The sequence below is a fragment of the Triplophysa dalaica genome, chromosome 22, assembly GCF_015846415.1.
Source record: "Triplophysa dalaica isolate WHDGS20190420 chromosome 22, ASM1584641v1, whole genome shotgun sequence".
Classification (NCBI taxonomy): Eukaryota; Metazoa; Chordata; class Actinopteri; order Cypriniformes; family Nemacheilidae; genus Triplophysa; species Triplophysa dalaica.
This window is the reverse complement of record NC_079563.1, coordinates 11,111,510-11,129,587: the sequence shown is the minus strand read 5'-3', so window position 1 is coordinate 11,129,587 and position 18,078 is coordinate 11,111,510. Positions and strand designations below refer to the sequence as shown.

The window sequence follows — 18,078 nt, the reverse complement described above, 5'->3', positions numbered from 1 at the left end:
TTCAGATCAGCATGAAGTGATTACATATTTCCCTCTATTATAATTTAAAGGGATACTTCACCCAAAAAGGAAATTCCGGCCATCATTTACGCACCTTCCAGTTGTTCTAAATCTTTATAAATGTATTTGTTCTGAAGAACACAGAGAAAGATATTTGGAAGAATGCTTATAACCAGACAGATTTTGCCCCCCATTGACTACCATAGTAGGAAAACTATAACAGAATTTTGGCATCTCTTCAACAAGAGGGAATCAATCCTTGTTGTGCCAGATGGTTGTGCTTGCGTGTAAACTATTTAACAGGTGCTTACATTGGGAAATGACATGACTTGATCATACATGCAGTGGTCCTTTTGCATTAACAGTATTAAATGTAATACCATTTCTCATTCAAAATGAACAGAATAGCATAGAATATAACAGCAAAAAAGTTTTATTTGAAATTAACATTTAACAAGAGTTCAGTGTTTGCTGTGTATTTCTTCATTTATGTTTTTCTTTGTCTAAATCGTGTGGTTTTAAGTACGCCTTAAACTTTTGGATCCAACTGTACCATTTCAGCAAGCCATTTTAGACTTTTTAAACAAATGAGATCCAGTGCGTTCTAGGTGCTTCTTTTATTATCTTTTAAACATCTTATATAACGCTATTTCCATTTCAGTGGGTTCCTACCCAGTGGGGAAAAAACCTTATTTAAATTTTAAAACCAATGTGACAGTGTCACCCACATACTGTACCACGATTAATTTGTTCTGGCTTCCCGGGGTGCGCTAGATGTTTACATGCGCCCACTACAGCATGTGGAAAGTTAAGTAATATTGTAAAATCTATGGAAAAATGGGGGAAATATGTGGAGATTGTGCTCCGTGATGGTAAGCGCAGCGTGCGGTTGGAGTCCCGCTGCTTTAAATAGTGTTGGGTGTTGTTGATGGAGGTCGTGGGAATCAATTAGAAACTGACTCGGCGCGCGCGTTACCTTTAACAAGAGCGAGCTCGGAATCGTTTAAGAGAGTTTACTTGCACAGTACTGATGTTGGTTTGGATGTTGTTACTATGATGTTAACCAGGGTTGTTCTAAAGTAACCACATCTATGGTATTTGTAGTTAAACCACCACAAACTAACTATGCTTTACTACAGTACTCAGTGTTTAACCCTGATATTTGTAAATGGAAATGAGGTTGTCACAAGTTAACAACCTAAAGTATTAATTAATAGTAAATAATGTGTAACCAAGTCCGCTTCTGTAACCTCTGCGCACCCGTCAGCGCGCGCTTGTTTGTAGTAGGCGCGCGTTCTTGGCGCACACGAGTTATGGACTCCCGCCCATTTGTCTCACTTAAAAGCTCGAGCCAATCACATTCCCAGATTCCCTTTTGACAGTACGCTGGATTTACAATTCAAAGCAGCTGCGTTAAGAAATAACCTCGACAGTCGCCATGGCGTAACACGGCGCCAGGTTGTTCCTGTTCCGTAGTTTGAGGCGAGGCGAACATTTGCGTTGGATGAACTAACCAACGACACAGAAATGAGTTTGATAACATGTTGAGATACAATCTCGTGTTTTTGGATAGAGGAGTGATGCCGCGCGCGCAGAGGTGACAATGAATCGTGGTTCACCAACTGTTTCCAACTTATCCTGAAAGACGGAGGAATGACTCCCTTTCTACAAGTAGGCAACAAACCAAACACTACACTAATAATTTGGCATCATTTCTAAAATGTGAAGACTAAAGCTGATGTGCTTTTCTCCCCACAGGTTGTGTAAATACGTCAACACAAACCGGGATGCCAGACAATATCGCCTTTCTGACGAACAGCACAGAATTGGGGCACGTCGGTCGCGCGTTGGGTTCGAGCGCGCGTCCCGCTTGGGCGATCGCGGTGCTGGCCAGCGTGCTGATCTTCACTACAGTCGTGGATGTTTTGGGGAACTTGTTAGTAATCATTTCGGTGTTCAGGAATCGGAAACTTAGGAATGCTGGTGAGGTGTCTTCTCTTTATGGTTCATGTCCGTGTGCTGTGTATTAAAAGCTCACGTGTCGTTTAGAAACCGGTGTTGAATGGGGATAAAGTCGGGTGAATGAATACTGTATGAATTCTGTAATCTGTCTCTTATTTTGTTGCTTGGAATAATCTGCTTTGGCATGCTACTTAAGGTGTAAATAATACATGATAAAAATGCATGCTTCTGTGCTCTTAAATTCTCAGCTTCAGTCTACTAACTCTCACGACGACGTAGTTAAATGTAAACTTTCACACTTATATATACAAGTCTTAAAAATGCGTACTATATTCAGACATTTAGGATTACATCAATAATAGAATCTCCTTAACGTAGTTTAGACATCCAGTCCACCAAAAACAGTGAACATATGAAGCTTTTAGACTTTTTTAAGTTATCCATGAACGTTTCTTTTCTACTGTGACATTTTTGGAGTTTAAAAGAATGATTTCAGCAACCATGTCTGTAAACAATTTTTTCTCAACTCCATACTCGATTTGGTGCATAAACTGCTGCTTGACCATGTCATCAAAAATTTACAGCAGCTTATCAACCTCAGCAGTCCGGCTTCAAAGACTTTCCGCTTTGTTAGGCATGCGGTAATTGGACCTGGACGTCAGTGAAAACTAGGTTAGATACTTTCTAAAATTGAAAATGGATGTATTTTCCATCTTTAAATCGACCTTTAATTGAACTGAGCTCTCAAACTACCCCATGCTACATCAACAAATTGCGTGTTTTCAAACTGAGTGATTTCCCCTTCATTCTTTTCTTCTTGTGAGAGTCACATTCCAGCTACCCTTAAACTAAAAATATTCAATATTGAGTGACTAAGAAGAAAAAGAAAGGGAAGACGAGAGATTTCGGCACTTCGAGTAGCACCTGTGACATGTCTTAGTGTGTGTTTGTGCTTCACATACCGTTGATGCTGTGGAGTGGGAGGGGGGCTGTAGTTAGACCCCCTTGACAGTTTGTGCATCTGCAGGGGGAGAAATGTGTGGAAAGCCTACACAAGAGACTTCAAAGCTAGTGCTTTTTCTCACCGAGCAAGAGCCGGACCTGTCTGCTTCAAAGGCACGTGTTTACGATCTCGTATCACTCTCCATGTGATAGACACTCCTGACTCTGTGTCCCCCAACCAGAGCTATTCGAACAGTTGGGGGAGGGTTATGGGGGGCATCAATGGCTCATTAGATCGAGTAGGTATGCTGTCAGATTTTGTGCGTGGTTTCCCCGTGACGGCTGTGGCAACTGCTGCTTTCTTCTCGTATCTCGCCTGAGCGGATCTACTTTCTGTAGGAGGAGAATTTATTCCTTCATCTGTCAGTGCTCTATCATTACCGGGGCCAATCAGACAACTCGCGCCAGCAATAACAATGTCGCTAAGACACAGAGAGGCATTAAAGTGCATAAAAGTGGAGCAGGGAAAGAATGAGATCCTCTAAAAGATGATTCCTTCAAACAGGAAGTGAAATGTTATGTTCCCATATTCCTTTGTGCAGATTCCCCTAATCAGCCAGTTTACAACTTGTAAAAAAATCCTATTTTTGTTTTATAAGATATCGAATAGCATTTCAATGAATGCACAAGTATAAAAAAGACTGATACGATTTTCTCAGCATTTCCTTGTCCTCAGAGTTTGAAGTGTTAAGAAGATGTATCCTAGTTTTCAGGCTCAAATGTAGAATGACTCACATGCTGGAACTGTTGGTTAAAGGCACACAATGGCCACGAATGTCTGGTCACTCTCTTTCTCACTGTCCCCTGTGTGGTTACGTAATCGTGTTTGGGGGGTGAGTGCCGAGTGAAGTCGGAATGCTGTCAGATTTATGGCAGGCCCCCTGGTTTTATGGGTACTAGGTCCCGGGATGCCATAGCAGCGTGGACGTTTGAGCGGTCAGCAAGACCATCAGCACATGTTTGTGAGTATTGAAGTATGTCCGCGTGTCATGCCATGAAAATGCCATTTCAAGCCACAGGAGACGATTAAGTGTTTCTGGGCTTTGTGTGGAGACAGTGTAGAGTTAAAATGTTAACTTTTTTTAAATGACAAAATGACTACGGAAAAGATCAGTGATCACTAAATGACGACTGGTTTTGTATCCTCTGTGTTTTTTTATCTTGACAGACCCTGGTCACTATGTAAGGGATAATTTACAGGCAGCCGGTTGTTGTCGCAGAAATAAGCCCAGAAAGTGTGATTTGTGTCAGGTCTTGTATCACACTGAAGGGGCTTATTTTGTGATAACATCCGGCTGCTTGTACATTATCCCGCTTATTAAATGGCTTCTTTCCACATGAGAAAAAAACTGGAGATGAAATGTGATTTTTTAAAAATGAATTTGCTCATTTTAACTAAATGCAGACCTTGCGCGAGGAAAAGCTGTTTACTTTTTTAACATGTTAAACTCTAAAATTACTTCATAAAAGTATTCATTTAGTGTTAACATGTATATATGTAACTCTAAATAACATACGTTGTATCATTTGAAAGCTTAAGAGTCTCTAGTTTCTGGAGAAGTGCACCATTTTGGCATTTATCGTACATAAAGTAACTTATTAGACCAAAATAAATCATATCCCCATGTCATAGCCCCTTTAAAATCATGTATAATTATGTTTATGACATTTTTTATAACGTTCAAATATGTCCAACATGTTCAAGTTATATATCAAATGAAAGTTTTTATTCTACAGAATAAAGATCTCTTGTTGGATTTATTGATATTTTACCACAGATCGCATGCAAGTTGAATGAATAATGATGGATGAAATTGATATTTGTAAATAAAACAACTCATCCATTGAATATCAAAGTTAACATCTGCATCCCACCATTATACTTAGCCACAGATGCTACATACTCTTTTTCGTTAGGTTGTTTTCTCAAAAAAAGTCCATTCCTACCCCTTTTCATGTTTTAAAAGTTAGATAACTGCTTCCAGTTTCTCCCATCAACCATTTTGTCAGCAACGTGACATAAAAGCTTGGATAGTTAAAAATTCAGTAAAATACCTGACCTCTGTCTACCCACATGAGATACATATTAAACGGAAGCTCAGACTCTGGCCTTTATGTAGAGTCCAAATATGCGAATCAGAGGCTGAAATATGGCAATGCGCAACAGGGGAGGCGGACCAAAACACTTGGTTATTAAAAATATTTTCCTCCATTTGTTGAGACCTGTTGGAAGCAAGAACAATTGTCTGCAGGTTCCTGGCCCCTCAGGCTCAGCGTAATACACTTTCAAATATAAACTAGAAAGAAAAAAAGCACCCTTATTGTTGTCTCTTTCATAGGACTGACAGCACATACAATGCTGTTTATCACTTTCAGAAGTGTTTTATGAAATTTGGAGGGCTTTCCTTTTTTATATACAAGACTTCATGTGGACATGGTGTGGATTTAAAATCGGGTATGCCAAAATCAAACGGGAATCCAAAAATGGCCCAGAGTTATAATGACTTTCTATAATCAGATGTCATGAATAGACAATTTTGGTTTTATGTCATATGTTATCAGAAAATATATTTATATTTAATAAAAAAAAAAACTGTCAAAATGATTTGCTGCATCCGGGTTACCGTTTGTTATTAGTTTGGAGAGGTTGTTATCTGGGAATAACAAACCTGCAAATGTCGGGACTGGCCAATTAGAATCAAGTATAGAATCATTCATTCACCATCATGTTGTTCAAGACCTGTATGACAATCACTTTTTAATACTTTTTATTGCTTAGACATTTGCCAAACCCTGTGACAATATAAGGTGTGACTAATAATAATGATTTATGGCCAAAAGTCGAGATTAGCACTTGTTTAAAATTTTGCCTCTTACCATAATGGGTACAAACATTTCCCTACATTTGTATCTACATTTGTTGCATTGGCCAAGAAAAGAGAAACACAAAATGAAAAGAAAGATACATTTGACTGATAGCAATATTAATAAAAAAATAGGTATTGTGATAGCACCGTTACAATAAAATATTTTGGCACTTACCCAGCATTCTTTTTTGTTGTGAAGAAGAAAGTCATAGAGGTTTTGAATGACATGAGAGTAAAAAAAATGATGCATCATTTTCATTTTTGGGTGAAATATCTCTTTAAAATTATCGTGTGTGTTTTCTGCAGGAATAAAACTAAAGCAAGTTCGGAACAAGGGTCAGTCAGTGTTATTCATTTATGAGTGGACTGTCTCTTTAAAAAAGTTGACGAGAATTATGCGGTTTGATTTCTGTTCCATTTGTGTTCAGACGAATTTTGCGCATTTTGCTTTTTCCTCGGCCACAGGGCTGTACATGATTAAACTTAAATCAGGTCAGTGTCCATCCACAGAGCCGTCAAAGCCTTTCAGCATCTGTAGTCCTTTCCGTATAAAATGCGTGCGTCTGTTTTTTTCTGTTTCTCTCTCTCTCCCTCTCATTATCGTGTGCGTCTTGCTCTCATTTTTCGTATCATCTTTAGAGACCAATTGAGGTGTGGTATAACTATCTGAACTCTATCCTCACTGCCTGTCACGCAGGAGTATGGAATACCTCCGCTGTTGCACAGACAGACACACTGGGAAAGGAGAATTAACATCAGTGGCATAGAGGATGTGTGGCTCCGAGACTTAGAAACTCATAAGGAAGGAGGAAATAAAGGGCAGAGCGGAGCCTTCAAAGAAACATTGCCAACAGCACAATCTATCCATTGTCCACAGAGACAAACTTCAAGTTCATTATTTGCATCATTACATGTGTCTGACCCAGTTGAGCGATGGAATATCAATTCCTTTCTTATTTGTGATGAATGTTCGTGATCATTTAAACGAAGAAATGCGTCTTTTGGGACCCTGAGCAGTTTGAGAATGGTTTGGAAAACAGAGCTGTGGATTTATGCCACATTGAATATTGAGAGGGAGCAAGCAGCCCACTTGCTGTTTTGTAGTGCCTGAAAAACCTCCTCTCAGGGTAGTTTTGGTAAACATCAAAGTTTAGCTTCACTCGAGTATGCTCTGAAGGTACGAACAGATTTGAGGCACTTTTCAAGACGTCATTGGCAAGGTGTTTGACTTAACCTAAGGTGTCTGATGCAAGTGATTTGGAATACAAGGCCTTTGGGGATGCAACACACCAGCGGGTTAAACACCAGCGTTAATCAATTTATGTTTTAATTTGTTGCTTGATTTGTTCTGGTGTCTGTTCGTGTATTCTTAAGAGCAATAACTAAGAGACTTCAGGTCTCAGATAACTCTTGTTCTGCAGGATTGAAGATGTAAATTGTAGATCCATTTTGTCCTACCGGCTTCCTGTGTAAAACACTTCTTGAATCCTCCTTGTTGAATTTTGGTTTGTTTTGGAAAGGCAGATCATGTCGTTCTGTTCGGTCCATGCAGCCCATAAAGTGGTTGTGGGAGAATTTGCCACACTGAAAGTCTATTACAAGTATTTCATTTTACACTTTCTTTCTAGTTTTGCCCTCACTGATGTGCCAGCAAATGGCATCGCCCAGGAAGAAATTGAAACGAAATAGAGAAAGAAAATGTAAAAGTCCTTTCAAATCCAGTTCTAGTTTCACTCCGCCGCAGGTTCAAATAGTTTGGGTCACTTTCAGGTTTACTTGATGATAGTTTCACAGCAGTAACTGTTTGTCTCAGACTGTCTGTGAGCGCTTTCTCTTTTAAAGTCTTTGAAAGATGCTCGGATTAAAATGCCAAAAAGCTCAAGTATGCTTTTCTGTTTCTGTCCAGTTTAACAGTAGCATCCCTGATTCCCAGTGGACCATCTCAGAACTTATCATCTTGAAAACACTTTAAACCAAAGGTCTTACATTAGGTTTACATTTATGCACTTGACAGATGATGCCTTTTATACAAAGATTTAAAAGTTTACGGTGTATCAGTTGTGAGAACCTGCAACCGGTGTGTTTCAAACCTAACTGAATTCACGCCGAGAGGTTGTGCTACTTTGCAAAGTTTACTTTCCTATCTAGGCAAATGTTCTTCTTTAAATTCTGTGCGCTGACGCCACCTTGGCTGAAGATAAAACGGCAAAACCCCGGACAGCAAGTGTGAGGCATCACCACGATCTTCACACTCATCCCTCCTAATTTCACAATCCAGAGAACTGGCAATTTTTTTGCTGTATGTCAAGATTTTCTTGATCCATTTATGCATGCTTACACAGGCAGGATTTGATCACTTCTGTTTAATGAAAGCCAACATTCTACCCTCTAAAACGGTGAAGGAATGCAAAGCTCCAGACTAAAATCATTTGATCATTGGGAGTTGCGGGCTGAGTCGCACAATCTGCATTTCATGAAGCCAAATTTTGATCTGATCAAAGATTGACTGCCTTAAGCATTTTCAATCCTTCAAAGCTTTTTATTATATCAGGCGAAGTAAAAATCCACAGTTTTTCTGCTCAAACTCTGCTTTGTGGAACATATACATGTATGTACTGTAAAGGTTGAAATCACAGCCAGAGCCGAACGTCTATGATGCTTTGTTCGTGTTGTTTACAAATGCGTAACATAATCTGAGATTTTTTTATTTACATTTCTACATGAATTTTCTGAGTTACATTCTGGGAATGTTGACATTTTGCACAGAACACAGAATGATGTAATAGTCTTTGGCTAGAAGGGACAACGGGCTCATTGTGGGCTGGCTGATGGTAAGGATGGGCTGCACAGATGGCAATGTGGTTTGAAGGTTGAAATTCTTCTGTTTGTGTCAGTGGTTTGAGATGAACCTAAAGTATTTATGTGCTTATACACGTAGCGTGAGCCTCTTTTTATCTGTCATACATAGGCCTACATTGAGTCGGACTTGTCCTTTCTTCCTCATCAGTTGTTTTAATAATTGAAGAGCTTCAATGCTGTGTGCCTCTCTAGAAAACATTCTTAGTTTTTCATTGTGGTATTTTTAAAGTTGCGTAGAGGCAACCATTCTTTACATGGCTTGTTTATGTTACATTTACATTTCTTGTAATACTCAAGCATAATATGGTCAAATGTTGTATAGCCATATTTTATGTGTATATATGATATTTCTTTCTTCTGCAGAACACAAAATAAAATATTTGAAAGAATGTTGGTAACCAAACAACACTGGCCCCAGTTGACTTCCATTGTACAAAAAAAACCTAAAACATATATATCTTCTTTTGTGTTACACAGAAGAAATAATTATACAGGTTTGTAATGACATGAAGGTGAGTAAATGATAACAAAATGTTCATCTTTGGGTAAACTATTCCTTTAACATAATAGCCCATACATTGATGGAGTGCAGGCATCACAGAGACAGCTAAAACATGCACTTTCTGTAGAGGAAGGTTGCTGGTACCAAACTGCAGTCCTAGCTCGAGGGCACTGTACTTGTGATCGTCATTTTATGCCACTGAGAGCGCATGCTTCAAGGGACCATTTAGGATTAGCCCCTGGTGTTCTACTCGGACCTCAGTCCAGTTTTTCATCTTTTCCTGTTCCTCTATCAGCAGGGACTGCTCCACAATTTGGAAGCAGTAAAGGCTGTTTTATATAAACATAACGCAACATAAACCTGTCATAATCCTCATGTGCAAGAAGTTTAACAGTTTATTCATGCAATTTGCATATTTTAGCTCAGTTTAAATTACCTTGTGAATACGTTTGCTCAGAAAGAACAAAAAAGTACAGTATTCATTTGACATTGTGCTTGGCAGAAGTCTTTCCACCTGCTGCTGATTTAAAAAATGTACGAAAAAACCCTTTGGTCCTCAGATTTGATCTTCCACCTTTCAAATGAAGCTTCAAATTGATCAACTTTCAAAATGTCTTTGAGACGAATGAGATGATATTACTCCTCACTTTTTGGTTGAGACATAGTGTAAAAAATGTCCTCTCTTGAATGAGAATGTACCTTTGAGCAATTTAAGCAATCAAGACTTTATTTAATTTTCCAAGGTGCAGAATGTGCAGAATGCCACTTTCCTCGTAGTCACACACTCAAATTTTTTGTAAGCATCATCTATCTTAATAATACAACCATAAAAATGGTTCCCAGTGTGGACGATTTGGGACAAGGCTAGAAATTGTTGCCAGATTTTTTTGCTAATGCTTTGGTAATATGATACTTGACAAAGTTGGCAAGTTGAAAAAACATTCCATTACCAATTATTTTTACACAACCAAATGATTATATAAAGGAGAACACCTGTTGGAGCTGTTCCGCAACTTCCTCATGAGGACGGATTGGAGCTGTTGTGCCCGTCACGTTTATCAAATTGACTTGTGTTTTATCCGCATCTCATCAATCTCTCCCTTCAATATTCTTTTTATATAAAATATGGAATTCACATAAAAATTATAATGATAAAAGATCATTTTTATTTTAAAAGAAAGTGTGCTGTCCTTCTAATGAACTGGTGAAAGAATGAATGAAGTCCTCAGCATGATTTCATTTAAACTTCTTCATTTTCCGAATTCGTTATTTTTAATCACATGTAGCAGATGGGTCTCCATGAAGTATCAGCTTTTATCACTAATGTGCTAATGATCACATAAGTTTGGCTGTGGTGAAGTTTCACAAGGTCGTCCTCCTCCATCAGTTATTATACTTCTCGGACTGCGGAAACAAGCTCCTGGTGAACCGTAAGACACGCTCTGAGCTTCCACCAAAAGTTCACATTTTTGGCTAATTACACTTGAATCACCTTTGACTCTTTAAAAAAGTTTACTTTGCACAAGATCATTCAGTTTTAAGAGTTTTCTAAAATGTTCTCTAATTTTGGATATGAGAGCACCGAAAGTAACAGTCCATTTAAAGATCCCATATGTAATTTTTAGGAGGATCTATTAAAAGAAATGCAATATTACATACATAACTATTTCTTCAGAGGTGTATAAAGACCTTACATAATGAAGCGTTATGTTTTTATTACCTAAGAATGAGCTTTTTCTAACTACATGTGGACCCCCTTATATAGAATTCACCATGTTGTTTATACAGTAGCTGGACAAACTGCTCTACAGAACGTGTTTCATAAATAGATTGTCTCTTTCGGCAAAGAAGCCAAAACGTTCTGTCTTAGTTCTGTGTCAGCTGTTGTAGTGCTTCGAAAGGGAGGGGTGCAGAGAGCTGTTGGTTGCAATTCGCAACCTCACCGATAAGTGTCGCTAAATATCACACACTGGACCGTTAAGGTATAACATTTTTATTTGCTTTTGTGTTCAGTGGGTCATAAACCATGTTTGAAACTTCCAGAGTCTGGAAGTTGAGACGTCTAGATATGATTTAACATTAAAACATTATCTATATACAAAGACTATAATAGGCCATTCCGTGATTTGATGGCTTGAAACTATACAAATGGCAACTATACAATTGGCCGATATAGTCACTGTAATAGAAACACGTTGAAGTCTCTACTGAAAGCATACATTTAAATTACCTAAATAGCATCGTTTGCAAAAACCTGCATATTAATTCGGAAAAAACGCTGTATGAATGACGTAGATGCGCCATCTAGTGGCTGTGTAGGGAAGTCTATTGAGGCCACAATATTCTTGTATTTTTGTGTTCAATTATTGTTTAAAGAATTATTACTGATAACAATAAAATTTAAAGTAGGCCTAGTATAAAATACTCAAGGGCCATTTGCAAATGCCGTGTTTTTTAACCTTATCATAAGATATTTGCACAAACCATCAACCTATTTTATTAAATATTGTTTAGGTGAAAGTTAAACTAATAAACATTTTAACTGATTTTCCAAAATTGGTGAAAAATATATATTTTTGTCCAGACAGTTTCCTGTTTTTAAACATGTACATTTAAATAGTAACATTAAAGACTGTTTTGGGGGGGGGGGGGGTTGGGCGAGGGTGCGTGCTGTCTTCCTTATTTTTTGTCCTTGTCTGATCACATGCCTGATTGCTCTACCAGTTGAGTTACAGGAACACCAACCGTGCTCACAAAATTTAATTTATTTAATTTAATCACACAGGATACCGTTCCATAACTGACACATCTTATTAATCCATTTTCTCATTTTTGCACGACATGTTTCATCCGCTGTGGCATCTGCTATGTGAATGTGAATTTTCGTCATTTTCACTATAACATGACTGCAATATAATTTCAGCACCATGGAGAGCGACACGCTAGAGTTAATGCCTAAAGACTCAGGCAGCTATCTGAAAAAACAAGCTGGATTTGCACGGATCGGTAGAGTCGCTCTGAAAGGACTGTATGAATTTCAGCTGATGATTTCGCTTCGCTTTCTGCCTGTGTTGTAGCTAATACCTACTGACTCCCCCGTGGTTCAGTTTCATCATTATATTTATGATTAAAACCCCCACAGTTCTATATTTTATTATAAAGAATTAATACACTATTGATTTCTTTTTTGGTGAAGAAAAGCTCAAATAGCCCCTCGTAAAAGGCTGTGCACTATACATTGTTGACTCTCTTAGATTTTATTGATTTGTGTGGTTATCCATTCCAAACATTCTGTGTATCATGAACTGTGTGGACAAAGAAAGCTTTTCCTCAACCGAAGGGTCAGTGTGTAATATATCTTCCATTGCTTTGAGATTTCTTTTTGAGAACGTTGTCCACAAGGAAAGCAAAAGGCTGCGTGTCACATGGACATTTTGATCAAGGAGTGTTTTTTTACAGATGTATTCCTTTTTTCTAAGCATATACAGTTTGACAGGTGACCAGGGAATACCTGTGTTATTTTACATTGTAACCCGGGGGTGCTTCTATAATAAGGCTTGGACATTGAGAACCTTTGGCCTTCCAGTACATTCATGTTTCTGCCCAACTGTCAAGGTTTTCTTCACACTCTGACTGGGTTTCTTAACTACTCCTGTCATTAAAGTAGAAGGAAAAACACAAAGACGTTTTGTCTGATTCTTGCTTTATACAGTATATCCATGAATATAATTTACATCCCATTGAGAGCAATCATGATTCTGTAATGTAAACTGTGTGTGCATGTATACTTTTATCTGTTGTTTACTATATTTTTCTGCATACTTGATAGTAAGCAGCATCATTACTCAGGTTTACTCAATGTACACTGTAAAACTTTGCTGTAATTTTGCAGTAGTTTTGCCTGTAACTTCCTGTAATTTGATAAACACTTAACATTTTCCTATAAGTACTTTACTTTAATTAGAATTAAAAAACTTTAACTCTTGATATTCAAAATGAGCAAGAAGAGACTGGTCTCATTACTGGGATTACACTGCAAAAAATGATATTCTTTCAGAGCATTTTTGTTTTGTTTTCTAGTAAAAATATTTGAAACTTCATAAATTACGATATATATTTAAATAACATGAAAAGTAACCTAACTATATTTAGTCTTGTTTAATGAAAGAAAATATAAGAACAAGGTTAGTTAATGTTTAAAACAAAATTTAAATAATGTAAATTAAATCTACCGTAAATTACTGGCAAACCTGCTACAAAACTACAGCAAGTTTTACAGTGTAGTTTGTAGTTGCAGTTTTTCAGATTTGTATGTTGAGATTAAGTGAAAGAGTTAGCTTTATAACAATATAACCCTGTAGATATAATTTAACTACATAACGCACATTACTAAAATCAATTGTACATATTGTTGCACACTGTTGTTAACTTTAATTTTATTATTATGATGTTTTGGGAAGTTCTAGCTTCTTAATTCTTGTTACTGCCCCACAGAACATTTCTTCAGCATTATCTGAACCCATCCTTTATAATTATTTTATGGTTTTATGTTAAAATCATAACCTATGCTGAAATGCATTATTTAAACAAAAATGACGGCCAAAGGCATCATTACTCAGGTAAAAAACATATATATAAAGAGTATTCTATGTATCAAGATTATATCGTATATGAACCTTACATATCAATTTGCTTTAATTTTATTTACTGGATTGTTCAAATTTGTAAGCAAAAACAAATTGCAGTTGAGCTGAGTCCCATGTAGTAAACAGTTTCAAACACATTCAACACAACAGCACTGTGACCTTGAGTACTGTATGCTTACATCTCAGGTTGAATTATAGGCGCTGGGAATAAAAGTCCAGAGAAAAGGAAGAAAGCCAGGAGAAGAAATGTTAGGCTCATGGAGGTCAGGGTAATTGTGTTTATCATCTCGCAGACTCACAGTGTAAGAAAAGGGAATAGATGAAAAGAAAATTGGAAAGTCAGTGTCATTTAAACATGTCAGGTTAAAGACGTCAGCAATGGATCATTGTTGAAGGCCACAGTAAAGACCAGAAGTGCAAATTCAGTAATAATCTCTCAAATATTACATGATGGAGAGAATGGATATTTTGGAATTGGAAGAAAACTGATGCTTTTTTCTGTCTTACTTGGTATTTCTAGTGAGAGCATGTTTATATCTGTGTGCTGATGTATTTCATCACTTTCAGCAGATAAATTGGATTAACAGGGGTTTTACAAACCTCACATTTCATTATAGTCATGATAGGAAGATCTTATGAATGAATGTTAAAATGGTTGAGGTCTAACAAGTTTTTTATAATGACAAATACACTATGCAGATTTTCATGTTATCATGTTGCAGAAAATATTTACTTTTTCATTATGTAAGTGTGAACGTAGATTAAAATAAATGCTTTTGCATCTACAGTTTCATTTTATTAAAAAATCACATTAAAATTGTTTGAAATGACTGTATATAAAATACGTTGCCCAGTCTTTGAAAACCAGGCTAAAGTCTCATAATCAAATTTGGAGGAAATGTGCATCAAAGTTTGATTTCAAACATTATTTCACTAGGATTTCAATCTTGGACATGGCCTTACTCAATCAATATTAAAGATATAAAGATTATATTTTCTTTACATTCTTTACATTATGTAGGATAGAAAATAAAATTAAATCACAACCATCATGCGTCCAAAGCAGTCATGCCTGTATGCAGAAATAAAGAACCAGAAGCTACAAATGAATGAAAATCTTAACTCCATATTAATTGTATTATTCAGTCAACTGTTTCTACATCAGCTCTACACAGTGAGTTATGTTGACTGTTTAATGTGAGGAAATGGATTGGTTTGACATAACCAAACTTTAAATGCAGTAGACTGTGTGTGACATTAATCTGAAAGGGCAAAGTCTTGAATTGTTTTATAGAGCTTACAGTTTAATTTAAGGCTTTCCACTCCCTGAGGATCCTGCGCTTGAAGTCAGTGGGAATCCTTCTGTGTCTTGACTTGTCTCTTTGCAGTGTTGTCATTCGCGTTTTCTCCTGTTTTTTTTTTTAGTTCTCAAAATATTATTTCAAATTTGTTTACTAGTTTGCTACAAGCAATTGCATTCATGACACAATCAAAGTAATTTTACTTAAGCACTTTACGGGAAAAATGTAAGTCCTCCTGTGGTGAAAATGTTTTTAATGTTGTTAATATGACTACATGTTTTTTTTATATGATTTAAGATAAACCATGTGCAAATCCATCATTTTAAACAATTGCAGAGTATTTTCTCCATAAAACTGCAGTTTACCAAATTAATGCAGTTTGAAAATGCCTCTGCTTTTGACATCATAATCTTGCAACCAATCACGTTAACAGATTTGAGACATAGATTATTATTTTACTTTGTAGTATTTTTAAACATTTATGTAAAATATCTCTCTTTTATCTTCTATTACATAGGCAACGTTTTTGTGGTCAGTTTGGCCTTCGCTGACCTAGTGGTGGCTTTCTATCCCTACCCGCTGGTTTTATACGCCATCTTCCACGACGGCTGGTCTCTTGGAGACACTCAATGCAAGATCAGTGGCTTCCTGATGGGTCTGAGCGTCATCGGCTCCGTTTTCAACATCACCGGTATTGCCATCAACCGCTACTGCTACATCTGTCACAGTTTCACCTACGGACGTCTCTACAGCTACCGTAACACACTGCTGCTGGTTGCCCTCATCTGGATCCTCACCGTCCTGGCCATCCTACCCAACTTCTTCGTGGGGTCGTTGAGTTACGATCCACGGGTTTACTCCTGCACCTTTACTCAGACTGTCAGTAGTTCTTACACTGTGGTTGTGGTGGTGGTTCACTTCCTGGTGCCCATTGCCGTGGTGACCTTCTGTTACCTGAGGATTTTTGTGCTGGTGATACAAGTGAGGCGAAAGGTGAAGAGCGAGGAACGCTCGAGGCTAAGACCGAGTGACTTGCGCAATTTCGTCACCATGTTTGTTGTGTTTGTTTTGTTTGCCATATGCTGGGCTCCGTTAAATCTGATCGGTCTCGTGGTCGCCATCAACCCAGAGGTCATGGCTCCACGTGTACCCGAGTGGCTTTTTGTTGTAAGCTACTTTATGGCCTATTTCAACAGTTGCCTCAATGCCATTATTTACGGACTCCTGAACAGGAACTTTCGAAAGGAATACAAGCGGATCGTGACGTCGGTATGGATTCCCCGAAGATTTGTGACCGAGACCTCCAAGGCAGCCACAGACGGGATGAAGAGCAAACCGTCACCTGCCATTAATAACAACGAGTGACCCTGGCCAACAGACTCTTCACTGACACAGAGGGGAATTATGGGAAGCTTTAAACTGAACTTCAATGACTTAAAGTGTCATTTTGTACTTCTATATTATCATGACACACAACTCAGGGTGTTTGTTTTATTTTTGCTGTTGTGATCCATTTCAAAGCATATTTATTACCAAATATTTAACTTAATTTGTATTTGAAATATAAATGAAGTACCTTTTTTATCCATATATGTGAAATCAATTTTTATTTGATGGCTTTTATTTATTAAGGATTTTCTTTTTTACATTTTTGTGAAAGTCTGTAATATATGTTGTATAAATCGGTATGCTTCACATTTGTGAGTCATTATAAATTCAAAAATTCTGCCTTACATTTAAAGCGACAGTTCGCTCAAAAATTCAAATTCCCTCTTTATTTACTCACACTCATGTAATTCCAAATCTGTATGACTTATTTTCTTCTGCAGAACACAAGAGTAGATATTTTGAAGAATGTCGCTAAGCAAACAACACTAACCTCCATTGTCTTCCATTGTATGGACATAAAGCACATTTCTCAAAATATCTTCTTTTGTGTTCCACAAAATGACGTGAGGGTGATGACAAAATAATTTAAATTTGTGGGTGAACTATCCCTTTAAACGTTCACATTAGGTACTAAACATCAAGATGCAAAACAATCCCACGTCTGCAACACTGAATGCAGTTTGTCAAGAAAAACCTAATGCAATTCTGAAACCAACGTCATAAAAACAGATGTGCTCTAATGAGCAAAGAGCTTCCATCAAGAGCCACACAGCAAGATAAAAAGAATATTCACGTCACGTGGATTCTGCCAAGACAAATGTAGCTTTTTCAAAGTGAACGGTGACAGCGTGCGGTCAGTCTGTGATCGGTTTCAATCTGCATTCCCTCTTATCTTTCAAACATGAAATGTCATTCATTTGAGCTTCATTACTTTCCCGGGAGAAAAGAAATACTTGCTCTGAAATCATACTTTAACATGTTCTGTGAGCAAAGTGCATCAACCATTCAGATTAAGATTAAGGTTACTGCCAAGGGAACATTATTAGTATTTGGCATTATCAGCACCTGATTTGAATGTATTATTGTTATCTGTGCTTGTTTTCACTTGATTTGACAGTGCAGCTTAATCTGCCCAACATAAGACGTTCCACGGAGTGAGATTGTGCCGTGTGAGAACATGTTATCCATTGACCTCAATAAAAAAAGAAATAAAATGGATGATGTTTTTGGCGACTGCACAGCATCTCTGTGGTATGAATGGGATGCGGAGGGATTACATGGAGTGATTGCAATGAGCCCGCTCCTTTCAGCCACATCTGCAGGGGGAATTATGGGGGATGTGTAGCAGGAGTCTCAGCAGATGGTGTGGACTGTGGTGGATGATAACACAAATACTTGGCCGAGCTCAACGTGATCTTAAAATCAGTTTGCTATAGGAGGAAAAGGAGTAAAGGGAGATAGTAGCACATGGAAACTGAACAGAAATGATGCTCCTGCGAGAATCACCTCTCGGACAAAGGGCCGTTTGAAGCAGATGACAATAAAAATTG

At 37.6% G+C, this 18,078-nt stretch overlaps 1 protein-coding gene across 1 annotated transcript; it reads left to right on the top strand.

The window, feature by feature from the left end:
• The first annotated feature begins 1,460 nt into the window (after positions 1–1,460).
• On the top strand, positions 1,461–16,647 carry mtnr1bb (melatonin receptor 1Bb). Its single transcript, XM_056736676.1, has 3 exons — positions 1,461–1,671; positions 1,759–1,983; positions 15,657–16,647. Exons 2-3 carry the CDS (start codon positions 1,788–1,790, stop codon positions 16,502–16,504), a joined length of 1,044 nt encoding a protein of 347 aa, XP_056592654.1. The 5' UTR covers positions 1,461–1,671; positions 1,759–1,787; the 3' UTR covers positions 16,505–16,647.
• The last annotated feature ends 1,431 nt before the right edge of the window (positions 16,648–18,078 follow it).